At 40.8% G+C, this 24,115-nt stretch overlaps 1 protein-coding gene across 5 annotated transcripts in view; it reads left to right on the top strand.

Moving 5' to 3' along the window:
* Nucleotides 1-24,115, top strand: part of PDE5A (phosphodiesterase 5A) — a 122,358-nt gene that overhangs the window by 27,646 nt on the left and 70,597 nt on the right. The window contains exon 1 of one of the 5 annotated variants that reach the window (XM_039320156.1): nt 3,513-3,922. The exons of 1 other annotated variant lie outside the window; for it this stretch is intronic. In XM_039320156.1, the coding sequence (XP_039176090.1) occupies nt 3,822-3,922 (101 nt within the window). In that variant the 5' untranslated portion in view covers nt 3,513-3,821. Of the gene's footprint in view, nt 1-3,512; nt 3,923-5,602; nt 5,715-23,923; nt 23,969-24,115 lie in introns of those variants that run through there. 3 more of the 5 variants (XM_039320155.1, XM_039320157.1, XM_039320159.1) reach the window with 3 other exon arrangements.

Raw genomic sequence — 24,115 nt, 5'->3', positions numbered from 1 at the left:
GGAAAGGTGGGGCAATTGGCTAATGGCACATAAAAGGCATTACTATTTTGCCACCATTTCCACTCCCCAGTTCCTAAGCACTCCTGGCCTGTGGTTAACTTCACTGATACCCACGGTCAAAATGTTGACACCACCACAAGGATTTCTACACCTTGCATCCAATTATCACCACAAATGACAGAAATGCAAAATGTGGCATTCAGTCAACAATTACAAAATTGTTACAGACAGACAGACAGACAGACAGAAGCAATAGCTGTAAGCTGAGGGTACCGTACTTTCCGGCGTATAAGATGACTTTCGAAAGCATTGAAATCAGTGCCGAAGTCAGGGGTCGTCTTATACGCCAAGTCGTCTTATACGCCGGAAAATACGGTAATTGTGAATCTGTCAAGGCATTGCTCTTTGCTGTTTTGTTTTGTTTTAAAAATGGCACCTTGACAAGGTATTTTTGCAACTAATTTTCAGTTAGGAAGGGCAAGAAGCTATTTTGACAGAGTAGCAAAAAGAAAATCACAATGAGATTTCAAATACATTGTAGTCCAGCCAGAAATAAATTGGCTTAGTTCTTGACCTCTGACAGCCTTGTAGTTTCATTAGAGGTCTCATGCTGAATTTCAAGCTGGTTCAAAAGCTTTGTTTGGAGGTACCTATACATCAAAAAGTGTATACTGCACTGAACCTGCTTGTGAAGCTAAATGAGACACATTTTATTAATTACAGACTTTTTAATATGACAGATTCTATGACTATGCTCCATTAGTATGTTTGTATAAAAATGCAAATCACAGTTGAAAACATATATGTCAAATCTACCCTGTTAAAGCTTTGATAAAAAATAAAAATACCGTATTTTCCAGCATATAAGACAACTCGGCGTATAAGACGACCCCCACTTCGGAGACAATTTGCATGCTTTAGAAAGTCGTCTTATACGCCGGAAAATATGGTAATTAATTGGGGAGGGGGATGTTTAGGGAAAGCAATGATGAACTACTCTGTGAAAAAAATCTCACCAGAACACTTTATGGCAATAACTCAACATGACTCAGATATGGTCTCAGATGTGGACCCTCCAGGCTGGATGGTAGCCTGCAATTTTGTCAAACCTTTTTTGGGAGTTTACTTGGCATGTATAGGATTGGTTTTAACTATTAAAATTATAACAATTTAACTATTAAAAATGCTACTTTCTCTGCTACAGCTTTTCTATGTAGAAGCAAATGAGTCAAATATTACTGGGTAGGAAACCAATCATCACCCTGTGGCTACTGAATACAACCTTTCAGTATTCCCTGGCTAAGTCAACACCACAAGATCTTCAGCAATGTGGCCTGATGAGACTTGAAAGGAAATTGAAAGGATAGGAACCAGAGTACACTAATCTATCTGATGATGCAAAGCGGATAGAAACTATTGGCCATAGGTTGCCTCTCAGATAGGAGGCCTTATGCCATGTATAGGGGAACAAGCATTTTGAATTACTTGGAGTGGCAACCATATATATAGGTCTTCCTGGCCTAGCTGCCACCTATTCTTTGAGAGTCTAGAAAAACTTCCAGATTACACATCAGTCCCAAAGAAATAAATGCTATCTCAGTGATGGCAAACCTTTTAGAGACTGAGTGCCCCCAAACCACCCTTCACCCCTGTCCCCATTCGCCGTGCCCAGTGGGCCACCCACACCTCCACGGCCCACCACAGATCACCCAGGTAGCCCAGCAGTGCCATGGCGGCCACGCCTTCCGCCTGTGCCCTTCAGCATCATCTGTGCACGACAGGGCGTAAGGACGGAGTCTTGTCCCTGCTGCCCTTGGCTGCGCTGCTTCATATGGGCCATGCCCGGGGGCGACTCTCCTTTGGGGGGCTGCTGGTGAGGAGGGGGCCGTGGGAGGAGGCGGGATTGGGGCAACAGTGCAGGTATCAGGTCGTCCTGGGTTGGTGCTTCACAAAAATAGCCGACAACCTTCTGGCTCCTCCTCACTTGTCTGGTGTCGACCTGGCAAGGTGCACGGTAATGACATCATCAGGAGCGTCGGCCACCATAGCACGCCCGCTGAGGCCAGCGATGCCCGCCGAGGCCAGCGACGCCCGCCGATCCCAGATGCCGAGGGAAACACACCATCATAGCGTTGGAGCCGGGTGAGCGTTTCCCTAAGTCCCTGTACAAATAGGCCTCGCAGGGCTCGAGAGCGGGTGCCCACAGAGAGGGCTCTGAGTGCCGCCGCTGGCACGTGTGCCATAGATTCGCCACCACTGTGCTATCTCATTCAGAACCAAAGATGCACTCTCTCTGAGATTGGGAGGCCCAAACACTTCTGTTCATCCCCATCCTGATCTTCAAGCCACCAAACACTGGAACAAGGCTTTCATAGTTTCATTGGACAGTTCTGGGTCAAAATAGGCAATTGAATATCAGTAGCATGCCAACAATACCTGAGTTTGAACTGATGAAATTCCTCATTCAATGGCTCCATGTAGATGTTAAAGAGAACCAGTAAGACCATCAAGCACTGATTTCCCCCCCCCGCACCCCTCCCTCCAGGACTCAACTTTGTAAACAAGTTTCTCTTACTGAAATTATCTCCAGTTGTTTAGTTTGGTCTTTCTACATTTAATTCTAGTTCCATTTTTTTCCACTATGCTCCTGAATTTTTATTACTAAAGATTAAAGACATTTGCAATTTCAGCCATCAGGATAGAGCCACCAGCATAGAACAGGCTACTGATGTTTCTTTCTTTAGTTTTAAAGGCGTGCTACATGATGGGAAGATGGGATAATTGACTGAATTCTAAGAACAGAGGAAAGTGCCTTCTGTGCCCCAGTTGACTTAGTGTGCTCTGTTCTGGTTAACAGGAAGGTAGACAGGACCTGCCTTTCTCACCGCTATCTAGAAAGATAGCTAAGCATAATATTCCTAATGTGTTAATGTCCTGCTGGTATTTTCTTGGAAATGGAAGGCTGCATTAAATGGGTTTAATCCAGTAAGAGATTTTTTTTAAAAAAAATGTCTAAGGCAGGATAGCAGTCTTTCCTCAGATCTTATCAGGAAAAAATAAAGTAATGAGAAGAGTTCATGGCTTGATGGAGCCTCTTTTTACTATATTATTATAGATTTTTAAGATGAGAGTAGGTGACTGCTTTGAAGGATGCCATAGCAGCATAGTTTTGGAACGGTCAAAGATTAAAGAGTTATTGAGGTCTTTACTCACTTGATGGTTTTAATGCATTAGAATTTTATTCAGTGAAACTAAAAATCCGGGTTCCCCATGTCTCTAATAGATCCTGGGTGGAGAAAAAAACAAAATCTCTGAATCCGATTTTACTTCAAAGCACTTTGAATCTAGTTAGTAAAAAGGAGTGGGCGGGCGAGAAAGGCCAGGGTAGCGCGGGAAGGGCGGGAGCGGCTCGCCTCCTAGCCGGCAGCACCGCGTGGACTTCGGGAGGGAGCGGCTACCCGAGTCCCTCCTGGCGAGCGCTACAGCGGGCACCGAGAGAGAGGGGTGGAGCCGGCCGGATTACACATTAAGGGTTGGCTGGATCCCAGCTCGCCGGGGAGGAGGCGTGGAGTTGGCTTTTCGCCGGCTGCCGCGACCAGGCACCTGGGAGCCCCGGCAGCCGGGCACAAGCGAGCTTTTGGGGGTGGAGGCGACAGGCCAGGCGAGCGATCCAAAGGGCACCCCAGGAGGGGCGGGGATGGACGGGCGTGGGGCGTGACAGCAAATACGGTGGCGAGGAGGCGCCCCGGCCGCGGAGGTGGCCAAACGGGCCTTGCAACTGCCTCGTGGGACAAAAGTGAGCAGGCGGAGACTCGGCGATCATGGAAGGCAGCTGCCACCCCCAGCAGCAGGAAGCGGTGGAAGCGTGGCTGGACGATCACGGAGACTTTACCCGCTCTTACTTTGTCCGAAAAGCCACCAGGTAAGTTCAAGAGCGAAAGACACGCCGCACCTTCTGGGCGGGCGGGGGCGGCTGGGAGATGGAGGGGGTGGAGAACAATTTATTTTCCCTCCCCTTACTTGGAAAAGGAGAAGCAGCAGCGAGGGTTTTCCACAAAGCTGAAAGCAGCAAACCAACCGGCGCTCTACGCGGAGGCTCGGAGTTCCGCGTGCAAATAGTTCTCGGGGGTTTCGCAGCGCGTAACCCAAGGCTGGCCGCTTGGCACGCTTTTTACCCTGTGCCCAACTCGGTTTGAGATCTTTGACTGGGAGAAGGGCGCGTGACCTTTCCCCTTCAGCGCCTGGTTAGGGACTTCGCAACAGCGTAAAAAAAAATGGGCAGGCTATACCCACGCGCAGAAAACTGATAAGCTCGGCACTGATGTGTCAACGCTCGAGCAGGCTCAGTATAACTGGGACCGTCTTCATAAAAATCTCCGCAGAACCTGGAAAGCTCCCTTTGCCCAAGTCGAGATTCTCCAGATGTGTTGGACGGCAGCTGGTACCCGAGGCCTGCTGGCTGGGGATAAGAGGGTTGTATCCGGAGATGCGCTGAAACCCGACTCCAAGTCCTCTGTAACTGTATTTCTAGATTCGAAAATTCGAATTTTTTTAAACATTACAACCACTCGAGTTTTCGTTTAGCTTCTAAACCAAGAAAAGATTGAAGGCAAATCTATGTGTCCCAGGATGATGATGCGAAATCGAATTTGGCTTGGGCCAGGTTATCTCTGGTCCCGGTGACCGACCCAAATTCGATTTCGCAAGAAGAGCTTGTTTCGAACCCCGATTTAATTAGTTGGCTTGTGATTCAATTCATTATTAGTTGCCACGTACTATAACAGAAAAATCCTATTTTACTTTAGGCTATCCCAGTTTCGTCGAATAGCTAATGCAGGATTATCACGCTTCTATCCTCTTAATGAGTAAATGGCAAGAAAAATAAGAACCAAAAAGGAAAGGGGGGAAAAAACAAGGAGTTAGAGAAAGAAAAACTTTTGTTAGTATAGGAAGATTTCTGCTTCGCCACCCGCCGACTAGCATTTTGATGGATAGAATAATCGACCTTGAAGGTAACTATCCTCTCCCTACAGCAAAGGAGAGCGACTACAGCTTTTCAGTACTGGGGGCACCGGTCTTCCTCAGAAAGAAGGCAAAGCCCCGGAGAGCCAACGCATTAAAGCTGCTAGTCAAGATAGAGCTTCCATGTGCTAAGGCAGTGGACCAGTGAAAGCCAAATGCTGAGACCTTTGCCTTTTCCTCGAAAGCATCACAGTAGGCTGGGTGCGTGGAAGCGGATCCGCCTATTTTTGAAGAAGAAGAAGAAAGGGCAGCACCGCAACTGCTGATAGCAATAACTGTGAGGATGTTTGTGAAAATTTAGGAGCCGGAGCAATAAGAAAGATGCTGTGGCTAAGAAGCTGCGGTGCGACAGCAGGGCTGAGGGTGAGGAGGGGTGGCGATCTTCATTTCCTTGGCGTACTTTTGGGAGCTCAGCTCCGGGTTGGGGGTGGGGGGGGGTAGGGTGAGTGGGCTGATTCCGAAAGTAGCTGTTTGCGAAAGAGGCACTGCCTCCCTCCGCCGCCAGGAGGCAGCGCTGCACCGCAGCGGCTCCAAGTAGGCCAGGGCAAGAAGTTATCAGCCGAGGGTGGGGTTTGGGGGACGGGGAAGAGGGCTCGGGTAGAGTTTCGGAGAGACCCAAAGCGGAGATCAAAGAGCTCGCCTGGATTTCTTTATCTCTAGGTGGACATGCTGCCTTTTGGAGACAAAACGAGGTACTTTCGAGCTGAGGATTTTGCTCGCGCGACTTCAACTATTTTTAGGAAGGGAGTCAGGTTTCAGATCAGAATAGTTTTCGTTAGAAAGAAAGCGGGTTAAGGCGGCGCAAAGAGAGCAACGGTCCTGGGTGGCTTGGCGGGGAGAGGTCAGCGCGGCAAACCAAAATAAAGTCCCCCGGCCGTAGCGAAGCCCATTTTCTGATCGCCTCCGGACTTGTCTCCAGGCTCCCCCTCTCTCCAGCGGTTGCCACCATCTGCTCCTGCCCCCTTGGCTTTCCCGACCACTTAATGGAGACGGATGGGGTTTGAATGAGTTTGACGCCAATGTGCCTCTCCATCTGAGATGGTGTGGTAAGACGAGAGGTTCTCATTAATTATTGACTCGCAAGTTGCACGGGTCACTTGCCTTCCCGAAGCCCATCTGCGGCCAACGAAGTCTTTACCCTTTTCCCATGCTTTGAAAAGGAAAACAAAACCGAAGCAGATTGTATGCCCTCTTCTCTCTCTAAGAGGGATATAAAACAAAAACCCAGAATGGAACAAAACCTGTCATAGGTATCACACTTATCCTACAGCACTTTATTTATTTAGGAACCTGTCCTCTTGTATATAATTTGAGGTTTCTCCCAGCCCAGAGCATGTAAAATATATTGAAGGGAAATATAACAGATACAGTGGGAGCTACTGTCCCATAGCATTTGGTATTGGTATTGGTAATTAAACTGAGCAAGAGGAAAAGGATAAAAATACTTGAAACCAGCCTTGCAAAATGCTGGTGTTTTATGGTAAGAATGTCATATATATGCCTTTAAAAATACATTAATCAAAACTGAGTAGCGTGCCATCTAAAAATTAATAATTTGTGACAAGCTAGAATGTAGACATGCATTTCTTTGTCATTGCTGCATGTTCCAGAGCCTTGGTTTCACGCACAATAGTACATATTACAAATTATAACATTTGCAAGCTATAACCACAAACATGAAAAGGGATTTTGTTTGGATGTGATGTCAGTTAAATATAAAGTGCACCCTATTGTAAGTATATATGCTGTCTATACATATCTTTTGATGCCTACAGTGTTGCTATATCCCGAAGAATATTATGTAGTTTATATGGCCATGGCTATTATTAGTATATGCATAATAGCTAGGGTAGCAAAGTTTGATTGGTATATTAATTGATGAAATGTTAGATCATTAGTGAGGAATATTTTTTAATCCCTGAATTTCATGGATACACTTGTCATATTTAATTAGGTTATTGCAGCTGTATGGAATTAATATTAAATACTATAGATATTTTTTCTTCTAAAAGTAGGCACATTTTCACAGTTCTTCCAGTGTATGCAATAATGGCAATAAGGTAATGTAATAAATTCATCTAATCTATGGAGTGCCTAAAAGATAACTTGAACTGAAAAAATGTTTATTATTAGCTGTAATTATACCACTTTGGTGTACCTTATACTGTTATACAACAGAATCAAGTGTCGAATTTTGTATTTGTGCTAGTATTTTTTAACATGTACAAGCAGCAATGTATATAAGTCATTCTTTTAAAAATGTATTTATTGGTGACAATCAGAGAAGTTCCATTTATACCAGTTTTGAGAAATATCAGTGTTTCAAATAAATAACTTCACATATCAGTTATATGCATTACTCCTTGAACACAAATCCTTTAATATCATTTACTGTCATGTGAAAGTGTGTGGATAACAATCTTATGTTTATAATTTTATTGTGTTCCATACCAGTTTCCAGTATAAGAATCTAAAAGCAGTCTGAGCAAATAGATACACCTATGTAACTTGGAATTAGGTTGATTTCTTTTTAAAGTTAGGATCATAAATATATAATTTTAAGGCCATAAATCATTATATGTTTTTAAGAAAGATTTGTAATGGGGTGGAGGTTACACAAAACACAATGCCATGTATGCGATAGGCCTCAGTTTTTACTCTCTGGACTGTTTGAAACTAGCCTGAAACTGTACTTTGTGCATTCAGCAAGGTCTTGTTTGTTTGTTTTTAAGAGGAGAGTAAGTTTGATGGAAATCAAAACTTTAAATCTCATTTTGCAAATTTATACCTGTTGAAACAGAAAAATATCATTGATCTGCCTAAGAGTTCAAAGGAATGCTAAATTTCATTTTGTATCTGAAATAAAAAGAAGAGGGAAAGACTGCAGTTCAGTGCTGCTTTATTCTGTTACAGTTTTAAGATTTTGTTTTTGGCTGTTATGATAATCTTTATGGTCATACTTAGTTTTCACAAAGCTTAATTTTTATAAGAGAGAGTTGGGATTGCATTGATATCGGAGTTGTACTAAAGTTCAGATTATATAAATATACTGTACATGGTACTTTTCAGAGGGTCACATTCAAAAGAGATTGTGTATGTGCAGTACTGTAAATATAAAAAGCTGTGATCAGATGATTATTGGGATTTAGGCTCTCAAAATAAATTCATGAATGACAATATTCAGCATTAATGTACTTAAAAACTTATGCCCCACTTTTTCAAAAGTATTCAGAATGCTTTGATAAAAGTTTGTATCCTGAAATCTTTAAAGGGAAATATTCCTAAAATACCACTTTTCTTTTGTAAAACTTTGAAAGAAATAATATCTGATTCAGAATTCATTCGCTTTTTAATAATAAAATGAGTAATTTCTTATCTTAGTACTGGAGAATTAAAGATTAAGAACATTTTAGTACTGAAGATGTCAAGTTAGAATCTTTAGTGATAATAAGTAATTATGCAACATCCTAATTTTACCATTTTCTTAACAATATGCTAGTACAAAGAGATTTTAAAATACAGCATATGTATGCAATAAGCTTTGGAATTCTGAGAGTATCAAGTAGTTGGTTAAGATACCAGTGATAGTGATGCTATTTTAAGGGGTTATTTAAAGTTTAAGTGTTTTGTAACTTAAATGTTATAATGTTTTCAAGGGGTGAGTTGCAGTGTTAGTATTAGGAGAAAGACACATTTGCAGAATGAAAGATTTGATTACAAACTATGTGTTGCTTTGTGAAGTTGTATGATGTTTAATATACATGTACATAATTTTACATTCAGCGGAAATAATCTTCACGATGGAACTTTTCCAGCCAAATGTAGCATCTGTGCAGCTCATCATTCATGACTTCTGGCTAATATGCAAAAGACCTAACATGTGTATATGCAAAAGATCTCTATCAGTTTTATATGCCTTCCAAATAATAATATTTGACAATGGTTTCTATGTTCACATGCTTTTTTCACACGTGACAAACAGGTGGAAAAATTTCTGCAATTTTGTCTAAGGAATTACTTCTGTTTGGGTATTGTGCATGTTCATTTCTTAGTTTGTTTCTAAAAAAAACTGTAAGGTTGAGACTGGTGTTTAAATAAACATGTGAAATAGATTGGGCTAAAAGACTGTGACTTGCCCAGGGTACAACTGATAGATATTTGAATCCTGTCGTTTCCACCATCTTTTGTGTAGGTTTGTCCACAGCAGTTTCTAAATGAAACAAGAGGCTAAAAACTATTGGATAAAAAAGTGACTATTTTTAGTTCAGACTTGCAATAAGATTTGATTTGGCTGTATTCTTCCTTCTTCCATCCCCAAAGCTCTAATTAATCTGTTTAATGATCTCTAGCCAGCAAAAAACCCAGATTACAGCAGAATTGCTCTGTAGTATAATAACTGTTCCTCTTCCACTATAAATCTGGATTCAAAATATATAGGATGGTATATGTTTATTTTTTTAAAAAATCATCAGAAGATTTAAAAGTGGATCTAGATTGAGTAACACATTTATGCTAAGAGGGTCTATTGATGACACAAGAGAAGCAAATATGGTCCTGCTAACAAGTTTCACAGCAGATTCTTCCTTCTGCTTTGACAGTTGGCCAAATGTTTCATAAGTTCTAATAAGCCACACTGAACTGAATTTTTAATTCCAGAAAAAAAAAGGCTGGCCTGCGCCTGAAAGCTAATTTCATAAATGCACATACATAAATGCTTGATTCTATTAATGTATATCTCTTGAGATTAGCTCATGCTGGCCTGGATCAATCTTTTCCAACCTTGAGAGAGGGATCCTGGAAGCCAAATCCTTGTATTCAGCCCATAGGCCATGGATTGTCCACTCCTAATGAACGTTATTGAAATAAACTAGAGTTAACATAAGAAAAAAAAAAAAACTTTTCCAGCCTCAAGATTCATCATTCCCTCTCAGAATAACTTCTATTTGGTAACTTTTAAGCTTTGTTTTACTTTTCTGATATTTTGAGCATGGGATCAGAAGGCAATAAAAATAGAAGAGTAAATAAATCTAATTATTTTGTTTGCAGTCTTGACCTCTCTGTTTCTGTGGTTTTACTACGTTTGTCTCAATACTGACAATGAGAAATCCTTAATATTGCTAAACTACTATTCTTGCATTCTTCATAATTAGATCTTAAGCCATATAAGCTAACTTGCTAGGTGGCCAAGAATAACAATTTAACACAAGGGCACCTTTTTGGTTCTTACTTTAACAAACATATCATACTGTTTGCCTTAACTAAAAATAAAAGCTGGCAAGAAACAAAAAATGATAATTTTATACAAAAAGAATTTAGTACGGACTGTAATTTGACTCTGGTTAATGTAATATCCATTGGGGCAACTGTCAATTTTTAATGTTGTCTTAAATTAAATAAAAGCTTCAGTTGCTTCCTTGTTTGAATGTTTTTGTGTATATTGTCAAACACAAATTACAGTGCAGTGTGGCTGATGCCTTTTACCATGTCATGCTTTTGACTTCTTCCTGTTCCATCTGCAGAAGATAGGAAGAAAACAGACACAAAATAATCAAATTCTTTTTTTGTAAAGAGATTATATATTGGGCTTCTTAGGCTGTGATATTGGAATGCTAAGTATTTACAAAAATATGTCTGGTTGTAATACTTGTATAGCTAATCCTATGATATGTTATTTTAGTTATTTTATTTAGTTATTTTATTTTGTTATACTTAATAGAGAGAGTAAAATAATTTCAGATTAAATCTTTCTAGGTCTGAACTGTTGTACATCAGTAAATACCCAGGAATATTGGTTCCAATACTTTCTGTGTACCAGGTATGATCCCCTAAAGAAGTTTGTGCATGGTCTGGGAGATTATCTTGGACTTATAGCTAATGCTTAAACAGCAGGTGGAAGCTGTAGCCAGTGATAATCCTTCTTAAACCAAGATGCCTGGTGTGAGTAACTCATGCTTTGATCACCACTTGGTTGGCTTACTGGAAATTGCTTTATGAAGGGCATCCACCTTTAGCAATGATTTCCAAGCTACAGCTGGTCAGTGGTGGATTCAGCCAGTTCGCACCATTTCGGCAGAACCGGTAGCTAATTTTTTGTTGCCCAGGCCCAGAATGGACTTCCGGAAGTGGCATTCACACAGAGAACCAGTTGTTCACATATTTAAATCCCACCCTGCAGCTGGTCCGGAAGGTGAGAGCGGAACTGCTGATGAATCAATTCAGTCATGGCAGGATTAGTTCTATCATTAAGTCACTGTGCTGTTTATTAACAATTGGTAACAACCTATGAAGACTAAACAAATGAGTACCTGGTAACATGAAGCCCTGCCTTGCCAGAATTGAGTCTGCATCTGGTGAGAACATCTCAGGAAGGTCCAAGAGTCTCTCTCTGCTATGAAGTGAGCAGGACACAATTAAAACAATAACTCTTTATCTCCGTGTTATGGAATGTAAAGCTTTTTCATTTGTACAAGATTTTTCAAGAGAATTTAATTTCATTGAACTTTCCATACTAGGTAAGGTTTACTGGTGACCATCTTAGGAAAATGGACATCATTATTATTATTGTTTTGATCTTTTTCTGTTGTTGAGTTTATCATTGAAGCATACTGTAACTTGCTTGGAGGCTTTTTTATAGAGTGGACTATAAACCATGCAAAATAAATAATAAAATAAGAAGATAGCATAAAGTCTGAAGCAGATTTCAAAAACCATATTTAGTTTAAATTTAAACTAAATTTAAACCAACAGCAAGAGAATACAGTAAAAGGCCCTTTTAAATCAGAAAGACTAAAAGGATTTTTTGAAGATCTTTACCTGGTAGTGAATTGAGCAAAGTGACCATTGCTATCCATATGCCATTTCTAACTCTTAATGTTTTGGTATTGTTGGATTAAGAATAGAGTCTCTGTGTTAAAAGAAAAATCCAGTGTTACTAAGGTGACCAACCGTCCTCCTTTTGGGAGGACAGTCCTCCTTTTGTGAGTTCTGTCCTCCCTTAAAAATGTCCTCCTAAATGTCCTCTTTTTCTATATTTTAAGACTAATCTGCAGGGCTTTTTTTTCCTCATAGAAGGTCCAGAAGGCGTTCTGGGACCTTTTTTTGATGGTTTTTTTCAACTTTTGCCTGAGCTGTGCTACTCCCCCTATTGGCTTTCGAAAGCCAATAGGAATTGCTGCTGAGCGTTCCAAAACACCCAGGCGGCAAACTTTGCATGTGCAAGTTGCAGGAACTTTGCACCCCTCACTGCTACCCAACTACACCATCTCTTACTTAGTTCCGCAGATAGCTGGAGGAGACTGGAGCAATAAGTTTCTCTTGATCTTCCCTGTTTGGTTCTACACGGGGATGCACAGGGTAGGCGGTGGTGCTGGGGGGTGGCTGCAGGGCCGGAGCCAGCGCGGCTGGTGCTTTGCAAGCTTCGGGGCCGGCTCTATGGGGATGCGCAGGGTGAGCATTGGTGTTGGGGGGTGGCTGGGGGGACAACTGCAGGGCCGGAGCCGGAGCAGCTGGTGCTTTGCCTTTGCGAGCCGTGGGGCCGGCTTTACGGGGATGCGCAGGGGGGGCGGTGGTGCTGGGGGGGGCGGCTGCAGGGCTGGAGTTGGCGCGGCTGGTGCTTTGCCTTTACGAGCCGTGGGGCCGGCTCTATGGGGATGCGCAGGGTGGGCGGTGGTGCTGGGGGGGCGGCTCAGGGCCGGAGCTGGCTCGACTGGTGCTTTGCAAGCCGCGGGGCCGGCTCTCCACGGCAGGGCAGCGGGGCGGCTGTGGGCGGGGGCCCGGTGGGCAGTTGACCTTCCATGGGCAGCGCCAGCTGGTGGTCTATGCAGTGCTGACCTGCGCTGCCACCACCTCACTCTGCGCATCTACGTGGCCATCCTGGAGCGCCTGGCTCACAACACCTGCCTCCGCCGCCCACCCCCGCGTAGTCCAGCCGTGTAGATTTTTGGATAAGTGAGAAATCAAGATTGAATGTTGATACTCTAGCTGCAGTACTTGCCGTAAAATTCAATATGAAGGATATTTCTTGTTCAGATATTTCCAATATATTGTTAGAAGATGATACATTGACAAAAAATATTCATTCAATGGAAAAGTACTCATTTAAATAATTAATAGGCATGTAAGCATAATTACAACATAAAATGTTATTGTTACAAATGTTTTTATTATGCATTGATCATATTATAATGTATTCTGTATTATTGTTGCAATAAATACAATGTTTCTTTTATTTACAATATTTTTTTCTTCAATTTATTCGTGTCCTCCTTTTTGTTGTAAAAAAGTTGGTCACCTTAGTGTTACATTTGCTATGCACTAAGCAGATCTCCCAAATTTCAGTCAGATTTTGGTGTACCTTATTACTAATTGTTAATAGGTACTGCCTAATTATAAGCAGTGGTAGGATTCAGCCGGTTCGCACCACTTAGATAGAACTAGTAGCTAATTTTTTGTTGCCCAGGCCCAGAATGAACTTCTGGAAGCAGCAGCCACACAGAGAACTGGTTGTTCACATATTTGAATCCCACTACTGATTATAAGCCTTGTTGCTATAAAGCTGGACTGAGCTATCATGAGAAAGGAATAGCACACTGGGAAAAATATTTTGTTTTTATTCCTAAAATCAATTTATTTAAAAATTAGAGTTAAAATGACATTTATATAAATGCCAAAACTCTAGGGAGTGGAATATGTCAGCTTTTCCCACTGGAAAACATCTGGTTAAAGCTGAATTCTCTATATTGATATAATGGAATAAACTCCACTGAACTCGGCAAGATATATTATGAGTAGGCATGTATTAGATTTCCTAGTGAAAAGACAGATTTTCTTTATTCTTTTGTTTTTGTAAAGTTTATAATTATGTATGGGTTATGTTTAAGTCAGACTGATTTTTCTGGTTGTAAATTAACCAGAGCTGGATAATACCAAGCAGAGAAAGTTGAAAGTATCAAGTTGATTAATACTTGGCTCAATTTTAAAAGTAGTTTGTTATGTGAGGAAAAAACAGGAAAAATCCATATTAATCTAGTTTAGTTTGACACATTACAAATTGGGAAGAGTATTAGGGGCTTGTTGTGTTCTGGGCCTGATGAGGAAACTCAGCAGGCCCAGAATTGTTGCAAAGGGGCCTGGGCATTTTAAAAGCTGCCTGGGACCAGACAGAGCGGCGCCAGCCTTGTGCGCATGTGCAAGGCGCGAAGAAAGAAGAACTCTTATTGGTTCACTCTGTCTGGGGTTTAAGCCCTATAAAAGGCCTGCATGCCTTTTGCTGCTTGCTTGGAGTTGGAGTAGGAGAATAAAGCATTGATTATTGCAACCATGTCATCATTCGCAAGTGGAGAACACAACACTGGCGATGAGGCTGGGATCCTTTGCAAGCTAAAGAAAAAAAAATTTTAAGGACTCACCCAGAAAGTCCTGAAGAGGGGAAAATGGCATCTGAATCAGCGTCCCAGCCTGCCAGTATAGCGTCGCTGGAGGGTGAGCTTGGCTACAAGACCCTTTCCCCAATAGAAGTTTGCAGAGGAGCGAGTGGTGAAGATTGTAACTAGAGGATGGCGAAGATTGGTCACTTATCTGATTTTGATGTCTCACACCCTGAGAGAGAGAATTACTTCAGAGCAAATCAGATAAGAAAAGACGGCCTGAAGGCAGCAACTCTTCTGTGTGCCTGTGGACAGGAAGCTTTTTTTTTATTATTGAAAATTTTTTAAAGGTTTTACAAATAAACAACCAAAAACAAATCAACCCTCACCCAATCCCTCCCAAACCCACCCCTCCCTCCCCCCTCCCCGAACTTCCCAGAACTGAATATAGGCTTATTTAAAATTTTAAAAAACCTAAACAAATTTTTACAACTTATAAAATAATTAATAATAAGATATATGTGACATAAGCATTAAAAAGAAAAATACTTAAAAAAGAAAGAAAAAAGAGAGGAAAGAGAGAGAGAAAAAAAGAAAAAGAAAGAAAGATAAAAAAATAAAAGAAAAAAAGAAGGGAGAAAACAAAAGACGGGAAAAGAAAAGAAAAAACAATCTATACAAGTTATGAAAAAGCTAAATGATATTTTTCCATATCCAAATTATATTGTATAAAATTTATCCATTTTTCCCATACAACAAAAAATTTCTCTTGAGATTGCTCCTTTAAGAAAGCCAAAATCTTTGCCATTTCCGCCAAGTAAGAAACTTTATAAAACCACTCTTGTAAAGTAGGCAAAGATTCCTTCTTCCAATATTGTCCTACTAGCAGCCTTGCGGCTGTAATCAAATTTAACATCAATATAACTTCCTTAGCATCACAATCAGTAACAATACCTAATAAAAATAATTGCGGGGTAAATTTTACCCTCCTTCTAAAGATTCTTTGAATATTCCACCATATCTTAATCCAAAAAGCTTTTATATTTTTACACGACCACCAAATATGATAATAAGTAGCGTCCAAACAACCACATCTCCAACATTTAGTCTGTAGATCAGGGTACATAATAGACATTTTTTGTGGATCAAGGTGCCATCTATAAAACATTTTATAAAAATTCTCTCTTAAGTTCTGCGCTTGTGTAAATTTAACATTCCTCACCCAGATAAGTTCCCAAGTATCCAATGGGATTGGTTCACCAATGTTTTGTGCCCATTTAATCATACAATCTTTGATTAATTCAGATTCTGAATCCATTTCCACTAAAACCCCATAAACCCTCTTAATATGAGTTGGTCTTTGATCCCTTACTTGTTTAAAAGGATTTTCATCTTCTCTAAGCCAACCCATATTACGATCCGTCTTCCATCTATCCACTATTTGTCTATATTGAAACCATGAGTAAGTAATGTTTTCATGTACTAAATCTTCCAAAGATTTTAACTGCCAATTTTGACCATCCCATCTAAGTAGTTGTATATAGGAAACCGTATCCATCTTAACTCCTCTCTTTATCCCCTCTATCGCATGCCAAGGTATAGCCCATAATGGTATTTTAAAATCACTTTTATAATATTTCCTCCACACCCTAAGCAAAGAAATCCTTATAATATGAGATTTAAAAACCCGATCCACTTTTTTATTAAAAATTAAATAGGCATGCCATCCAAAAAGTAAATCCCAACCCTCCAAATGGAGTATTTCTACATTTGTTAAATTCATCCAATCACTAATCAATGTTAGGACCACAGCATCATAATATAGTTTCAAATTTGGTACCTTGAGTCCACCTCTCTCACGAAAATCTTGCATAATTTTAAGTTTTACCCTTGGTTTTTTCCCTGCCCAAATAAATTTGTTAATACCTTTCTGCCATTCATTTAAATTAAGTTCATTCTTTAAGATAGGTAACATTTGAAACAAAAAAAGAAATTTTGGTAGAACATTCATTTTGATAACTGCAATTCTACCCATAAGAGATAACTGTAAGTTATCCCAATTCTTTAAATCCTTCTGTACCCCAATCCACAACTTTTCATAATTGTTTTTATACAATTTTACATTAGAAGCAGATAATATGACCCCCAAATATTTTACCTTATCAACAACTTCAAAGTCTGTTAAGTTAACCAAGGTCTGTTTATCGCAATTAGTCATATTTTTGGGTAATATTTTAGTCTTATTATTATTAATTTTAAAACCCGAAACACACCCATATTGATGAATCAATTGTAATAATTTTACTACCGAGTAAGTAGGTTGAGACAAAGTAACAACCAAGTCATCTGCAAAAGCTCTTAACTTATATTCTTTTTTATTAATCTCTATTCCTTTTATTTCTTGAGACTCCCGAATTTTAATCAACAAAATTTCCAATGTTAAAACAAATAATAACGGAGATAATGGACATCCCTGTCTTGTACCTTTTTCTATTGTGAAAACCTCTGACAAACCCCCATTAACAATAAGTTGAGCAGTCTGTTTTTGATATATGTTAGATAAAGCTTGTAATATATTTTGTCCAAAATTCATCTCCTTGATTAAACATAACATAAACTGCCAGTTCAATTGGTCAAAGGCTTTTTCAGCATCCCAAAATATCAGCCCTGCAGAGACTTGGTTGTTTTTATCTAAATATTCTAATAAGTTAATAATTTGTCTAACATTATTTTTCATATACCTTCCAGTTATAAAACCCGATTGATCCTTATGTATAAGCTGCTGCAAGACCCCCATAAACCTATTAGCTATAATTTTTGCAAAAATTTTATAATCCACATTTAAGAGAGATATAGGCCTATAATTCTTGGGCAAAGTGAGATCTTGATCCTCTTTTGGAATCAAAGATATAAAAGCATTGCGCCATGACGGAGGAATCTCTAAACCCTGTAATATATTATTAAAAAGCTCACATAAAGGTTGAGTCATCTCTTCTACTAAAGTTTTATAATAAATAGATGTCAAACCATCCGTACCCGGCGCTTTGCCTAATTTTAATTGCTTAATAGCTGTCACAATTTCCTCATTGGTAATTAAACCATTAATCTCTTTTTTCTGATCTTCTGTTAATTTAGGAAGATTAGCTTTACTTAGATAATTATTTATATCTATAGTTTGTACATTGGTACTCTTATATAATTTTTGATAATCTAAAAAAGATTTCTTAATCAGTTCTTTCTGATAAACCAATTTACCATTATAATTTATTTTATCTATAATTCTCTGTCTCTGTTTCTTTCTTAACTGATAAGCCAGCCATCTCCCTGGTTTATTAGCATTACAAAATGTATTTTGTTTCATAAACATTAAATTAGTTGCAGCTTGGTCAGCCATCAACATATTAAATTGTGTTTTTAACAATTTTATAGCTCCTTTCACCTTTTCATCTAAAGGATTTGAGATTAAAAGCTTCTCTTTTAATTTAATCTCATCTTCCAATTCTTTACGTTTCTGAGTCTGCTTTTGTCTATGAAAATTATTCATTTTTATCAAAATCCCACGCATAAAGGCTTTACTTGCATCCCATACCATTGACATTGATGTTCCCTTATACATATTTAAAACAAAATAATCCTTTAAGCATTCCTTTAATTTTTGAACATTTTTTTCTTGTTTAAATAAATTCTCATTCAACCTCCAGGATCTCCTCTCCTCTTTCTCAGCAACCAGTTCCATCCAAACTGGACTATAATCTGTCAATGACCTAGGAAAAATTTTTACATTCTTCACCCTGTTATATAAATCTGTTGTAATCAGGAAGAAATCAATCCTTGAGAAAGATTGGTGTCTATCTGAGAAGAAGGTAAAATCTCTTTCCTCTTGATTACGTTCACACCAATAGTCTCTCAATTCCCAATCTTCTTTCAAATCAAAAAAAGCTTTAGGTAGTTTAGCCTGTTTGAAGAAGGTAGAAAAACCTTTTTTGTCCTTTTGTGTATCTAAAACACCATTCCAGTCTCCCATTAATATCACTGACCTATAATCCAACAGAGTTATTTTCTGATGTAGCAACCTGTAAAATTGTTCCTGTTGCTGGTTTGGTGCATACAATCCCACTATAAGTATTTTCTTACCATATAAGCCAAGTTCAATCATAACATATCTTCCTTGAGGATCTGATTCTACCAGACAAGCTGGTAGGTTTTGCTTAACGTAAATTACCACACCCCCTTTTTTCCCAGGGGCAGGAGATACAAAATGAGATCCCAAGCGAGCATTAGCTAAATATTTTTGGTCTTTAAGTAAAATATGAGTTTCCTGCAAACAAATAATGTCATTATTATGTTGCTTTAAATAGTGAAAGATTTTCTTTGTCTTCTGTGGAAAATTAAGACCGTTAACATTCCAGGTCAGGAACTTTGCCATCTCCCTCAACCAGGAGCCTGGAGAAGATTCCCTCAAGGTCTGCTACTGAAGAATGTATTGCAGAGCTTTTGGGTCTTGCTCCTCCCACCGGCATCGAAACAATCTGATGAGAAGATTCTTTAGCTTCTTTCTTCTGTTGTTCCTTTTCCTTACGTTTATGTGCTGCACGAGTCATTCTCTGTTCTTTAACCTCTGCTTAACGCATCCATTCCACCTGCCCAGCAGCCATCAAACCTAGTCCTTCAGACTGCTGTTCCACCTCTTTGTCACTCAAGTCTCTGAGTCATGGATGAAGATGAGCCTGCTCCCAGGACCGTGTTGTAAAATTCTTTAGCTTTAGCAACCGTGTTAAGTCTATAACGTGTCCCCGCATGGCTCAAAACAATACCCATCGGAATCTCCCATCTAAATGGCATCAATCTTGTTTTGAGTTCATTTGCTAAAAAAGCAAAATCTTTTCTGCTTCTTAAAATTTTGGATGGGATTTCCTTTAAGATAATGATATCTTGGGCAGCAATCTGGAATCTCTTGTTATAAAAAGCTTGTAAAATCTGATTGCGCAGAGACTTCTTAGCAAAGTAAATCACCACATCTCTTGGCAAATTCTTCTGTTTCGCAATCCAAGAGTTAACTCTGTAAATTTTTTCCACTTCTCCACGTAATTCATCTTTATCTATATTCAAAACAACAGCTAAACCATTGATCACCATCAAATCTTGATTCATATCTTCTTTAAGACCCCTAATTCTCAAGGCATATTCCATCTGTCTATACTGAAACATAAGAATATCATCTTGTGAAGTTTCCACCTTTTTTTCCATATCTTGGAATTTATACTCAAGAAAATCTACTTTTTCTGCGACTTCTTCCACTCTGGAGTCCAGCTTCACGACCACAGAAGCCAATCCAGATAAACCTGAGACTATATCTTGCCTCAAAATAGTATTATTCTGTACAAAAAGCTCCTTCATTTCTTTCTTCATTTCCTCCTTACTTTCAGACTTACTCCGTTCCAGAAGTTGCTTCACTTCCTCCCTAAATCGAGACACAGCATTTCCCATTATATCTTTAATGTCTTATGCAGACGAGCCTGATGGGGGAGGAGAAGGTGGAGATATAGCCTTAGGTTGCTGCACCGGTGGTGTTACTTTAAGTTGTTGTTGAACAGTTGCAATAACAGGAGAAGAAATCACCTTAGAAACTATAGAAGCTGGTTGTCTCTTTGAAGCCATTTTTTAAAGTTAGTCTCTCTTTCTTTCTTCTTAAAAAAAAGAAAATGCTTAAACCTTTACAAATAAAAAAAGACCAAGAAAAGTGCAATAAAAATAAGAACTTCCAAAGCACTTTAAAAGGAAAAAGAAAAAGAAACTTAAAAGAGAAAAAAAAAAAGCAATGCTAAGCATACATTTCATTCAGTCCGTCTTTTCTTTCCGGAGATAGAAAAAAAAAAACACCTTCAAAGTGCCATTTTACTTTCACTCTCACTTTCCGCCCGAAGAAAAAAAATAATAAAAAAAAAGAATCAGCGTAAGCTAAAAAAAGAATTAAGAAAAATAAATCTCTAACTCTAAGTAAAATCCTTTAAACAGTTCTGTCCACTTTAAAAATCACTCACCAGAAAGCTTTAAGTGCGGAGATGGTAGCGGCGTTTCACTTTGCTTCCAAGGAAACAAAGATAGCTGAGAGGCGGAGAAAGCACGAACTCCGAGGGAGCACTTTTTCTACCCCCCTAAAAAAAAATCCAGGGAAGGTTAAGAGGTTCTACCTCTATTCATGCAGTCTCTACCCCTTCCCTTTGCCTGGGAAGGGAATTTCGAACCGCGGGCCAGCTGATGTACGCTGTGCTCCGCAGATCTGACACTGTCTCAGGAGGACGGCTACAAGGTAGCCGCCATCATCGTCGCTTAACCACCGGAAGTCCCCGACAGGAAGCTTTTGACATCGCAGAGAACCTGGTGGCCCCTGCACCTCTGGAGTCAGTAACATATGCTGATTTAAAGAAAATGCTGAAGGAACACTTCCAGCCAAAGTTATCCATCATTGCTTGGAGGCACGTGTTCGAGCAGAGAGACCAGAGGCTGGGTGAATCTGCTGCGGACTTTATTGTGTCCTTAAGGCAAGCAGCCAGACCTTGTGAGTTCAAGGATCTGGAAGAGAGGCTGCGAGATCGCTTCGTATGCAGTTTGAGGAGCAGAGACTTACAGCAGAAGATTTTTGCAAAAGAAGATGTCTCTTTCCAAGATGCCCTACGAGAGGTGACAGCTGAGGAAGCAGCAGGCGGGGCTGTGAAGGCTTTACGACCCACCAGGAACCCTTCAGAAACAGTTACAGTCCATCAAGAGGGCGCTCGAGAAGAATCGGAAGCGGATCCTAAAGAAGAGGTGGATAGGCTTCACCAGCCAGCTGGAAAGAGGTAGAAGGAATGTCCGGACAAGCCCCAGCATCGCTTCAATGCTTCGGGTGTGGAGGACGCCACAAGCGAGCTGACTGCAGGTTTCTCTCTGCCATTTGCAGAGCATGTGACAAGCAAGGGCACATTGCATCTGTCTGTTTGGGTCGCCAGAAAGTCCAACCTCGTGAAGAATTGCGTCTGAGAGGTACCAGGGTCCCCAGCCAAAACAGGGTGGGTTTCTGTGCATCGTGCAGGAGCATTCTAAGAACAGGAACACATAAGCCCCTTAAGAAGAAACTTTCCCTTAACGTAAGGTTTCAAGGGGTTCTTTACTAATGGAGTTGGACACAGGGTCCGCTCTTTCCATTATTTCAATTAATACCTTTAAAAGAATTTGCTGCAGTAGTGGCCTTCGAGTTAAACTCAGGCCATCAAATCTAATACTCACTGACTTTCAAAATTCTATGGTGTGTGTTAAGGGGGAGGCCATCCTTAAGGTACAGTATAAGGATTTTGAAGGTTCCCTAGATGTGGTGGTTGTTGGGGGTGATTGTACGAGTCTTATTGGACTCGATTGGTTCAAGGCCCTGGGAATGCAGGTAACTGGGCTGCACAGTTTGCAAATGCTGGGCCTTGCAGAAGTTTGCAAGGAGTTTGTGGATGTGTTTAGTTCAGAGCTAGGATCCTACAAGGGGCCACCCATTTCTCTACGGTTAGACCCAACCATCACGCCCATCAGGGTTAAGCCTAGGAGGGTACCTTTTTCCCTCAAAGGTAAGATAGATGCTGAACTGGACAAATTGCTCCAGCAGGGCATTTTAGAACCTGTGGATTCTAGTCCATGGGAAACTCCCATAGTAACGCCTCTAAAGGCTAATGGGGAAATACATATATGTGCAGACTACAAGTGTACACTGAATAAGGCATTGCAACAGCACGCTTATCCAGTCCCTGTTGTCAGCCACATCCTGGCCTCCCTCAAGGGGGGGGTGCATTTTTGTGAAGCTTGACCTGGCACAGGCCTATCAACAGCTATCTGTTGATGAGGCAGCTGCAGAGGCCCAGACTATTGTAACTCACAGGGGGGCCTTCAAGGCCAAGAGACTGCAATTTGGGGTAAATGTAGCCCCTGGCATATTCCAGAGTGTCATGGAGAGCACACTTCGAGGTATTCCTGGGGTCTGTCCCTACTTCAATGACATCCTCATTGCTGGGGAGTCATCTCAAAATTTAGCAGAAATTTAGCTGTCTTGGTGCGTTTTAGAAAAGCAGGCCTTAAGCTAAAGCAAGATAAATGCAAGATAGGAGTTACTTCCACTGACTTCTTAGGTTTCAGGATTGATGCCCAAGGCATTCACCCTACTGAAGCTAAACTACAAGCTATTCAACAGGCCCCAAGCCCCAAGTCCAAGAATGAGCTGCAAGCCTTCTTGGGGCTCTTAAATTTTTACCATGCATTTCTTCCACACAAAGCTGCAGTGGCAGAGCCGTTACATAGGCTCTTAGACAAGCAGGCTCCTTGGCAGTGGACTAAAGTCCATGAAAAGAGCTTCAACAAGGTTAAGGCCTTGCTCACTTCTAATACTGTTTTAGCGTATTTCAATGAGCAACTGCCTGTTTGCATCGCATGTGATGCATCTCCTTATGGGGTGCGAGCAGTACTTAGCCATCTGAAAGCTGATGGGACACAAGTCCCTGTGGCCTATTATTCAAGGACTCTGTCATTTGCAGAGCAGAATTACGCTCAGATTGACAGAGAAGCCTTGGCCATAGTAGCTGACAGAAAGAAATTTCATGATTTCTTATATGACCGCCATTTCACAGTCTATACAGACCATAAGCCTCTGTTAGGATTGTTTACTACTAACAAACAGACTCCCCATATCATTTCTCCTCGTATGCTGAGATGGTCCATTTTCCTGTCAGCATATGATTACACTCCAGTTCACAAACCTGGAAAAGAAATGGGCCATGCAGATGGCCTAAGCAGATTGCCTTTAACTCAGGTAGAAGCAGACCCTGCTCCTGCCATAAATATTCTTTCCATTCAGGAGTTGCCTGAATCTCCCCTCAATGCTAGGGACATGGCTGCTGAAACTGTAACTGATCACATGCTTACATGTGTGCTGACATGGGTGTTGTCAGGATGGCCTGACCCGTGTCCAGATGCGACATCTCAAAGTTTTTGGCAAAGGAGACATGCACTGTCTACCTTTAATGGGTGCCTTTTATGGGGTAGCAGGGTAGTCATCTCAGCCTAATTGAGGTCTAGAATCTTGATCTCTCTGCATGAGGGACATCCTGGGATCGTTAGGATGAAAGCGAGGCCCAGGTGCACGGGTGCCAAGTGTGCCAACAGTCTCGGCCTGAAATGCCTCAGACACCAGTTCATAGGTGGGAGAAACACAAATTCCATGGTCTAGGTGCATATAGATTACGCTGGGCCCGTTCAGGGTCAATTCTTCCTGGTTGTGGTTGATAGCCATTCCAAGTGACTAGAGGTTGTTCCTGTTTCCTCCACTACTACTGTCAGGACCATCCAGGTGTTGAGAGGAATTTTTGCATCACACGGTCTCCCAGTTCTGGTTTCAGACAATAGCCCTCAATTTACCTCTTCTGAGTTCCAGGCTTTTCTTCAAGCCAACCTGATCCGGCATGCACCATCGGCTCCCTTCCACCCATCCTCCAACAGAATGGCAGAGAGAATGGTCCGCACCACCAAAGATGCCCTCAAGAAACTGACTTACGGTAACTGCATCACAGGTTAGCTGATTTTCTTCTTGCACACCGCACCACACCTTGCACGTCCACAGGGAAGAGCCCAGCTGAACTCCGCTGGGGTCACAGACTCATTACTAAATTGGACAGGTTGCACCTAGACTGGGTGGCTTCACAGGTGTCACATCCGCG

Source organism: Crotalus tigris, unplaced genomic scaffold (assembly GCF_016545835.1).
Source record: "Crotalus tigris isolate CLP2741 ecotype Arizona unplaced genomic scaffold, ASM1654583v1 scf7180000023625.2024221, whole genome shotgun sequence".
In the NCBI taxonomy this organism is placed as follows: Eukaryota; Metazoa; Chordata; class Lepidosauria; order Squamata; family Viperidae; genus Crotalus; species Crotalus tigris.
Note: the sequence above shows the minus strand (reverse complement) of the source record. Positions and strands in the feature narration are given on the sequence as shown.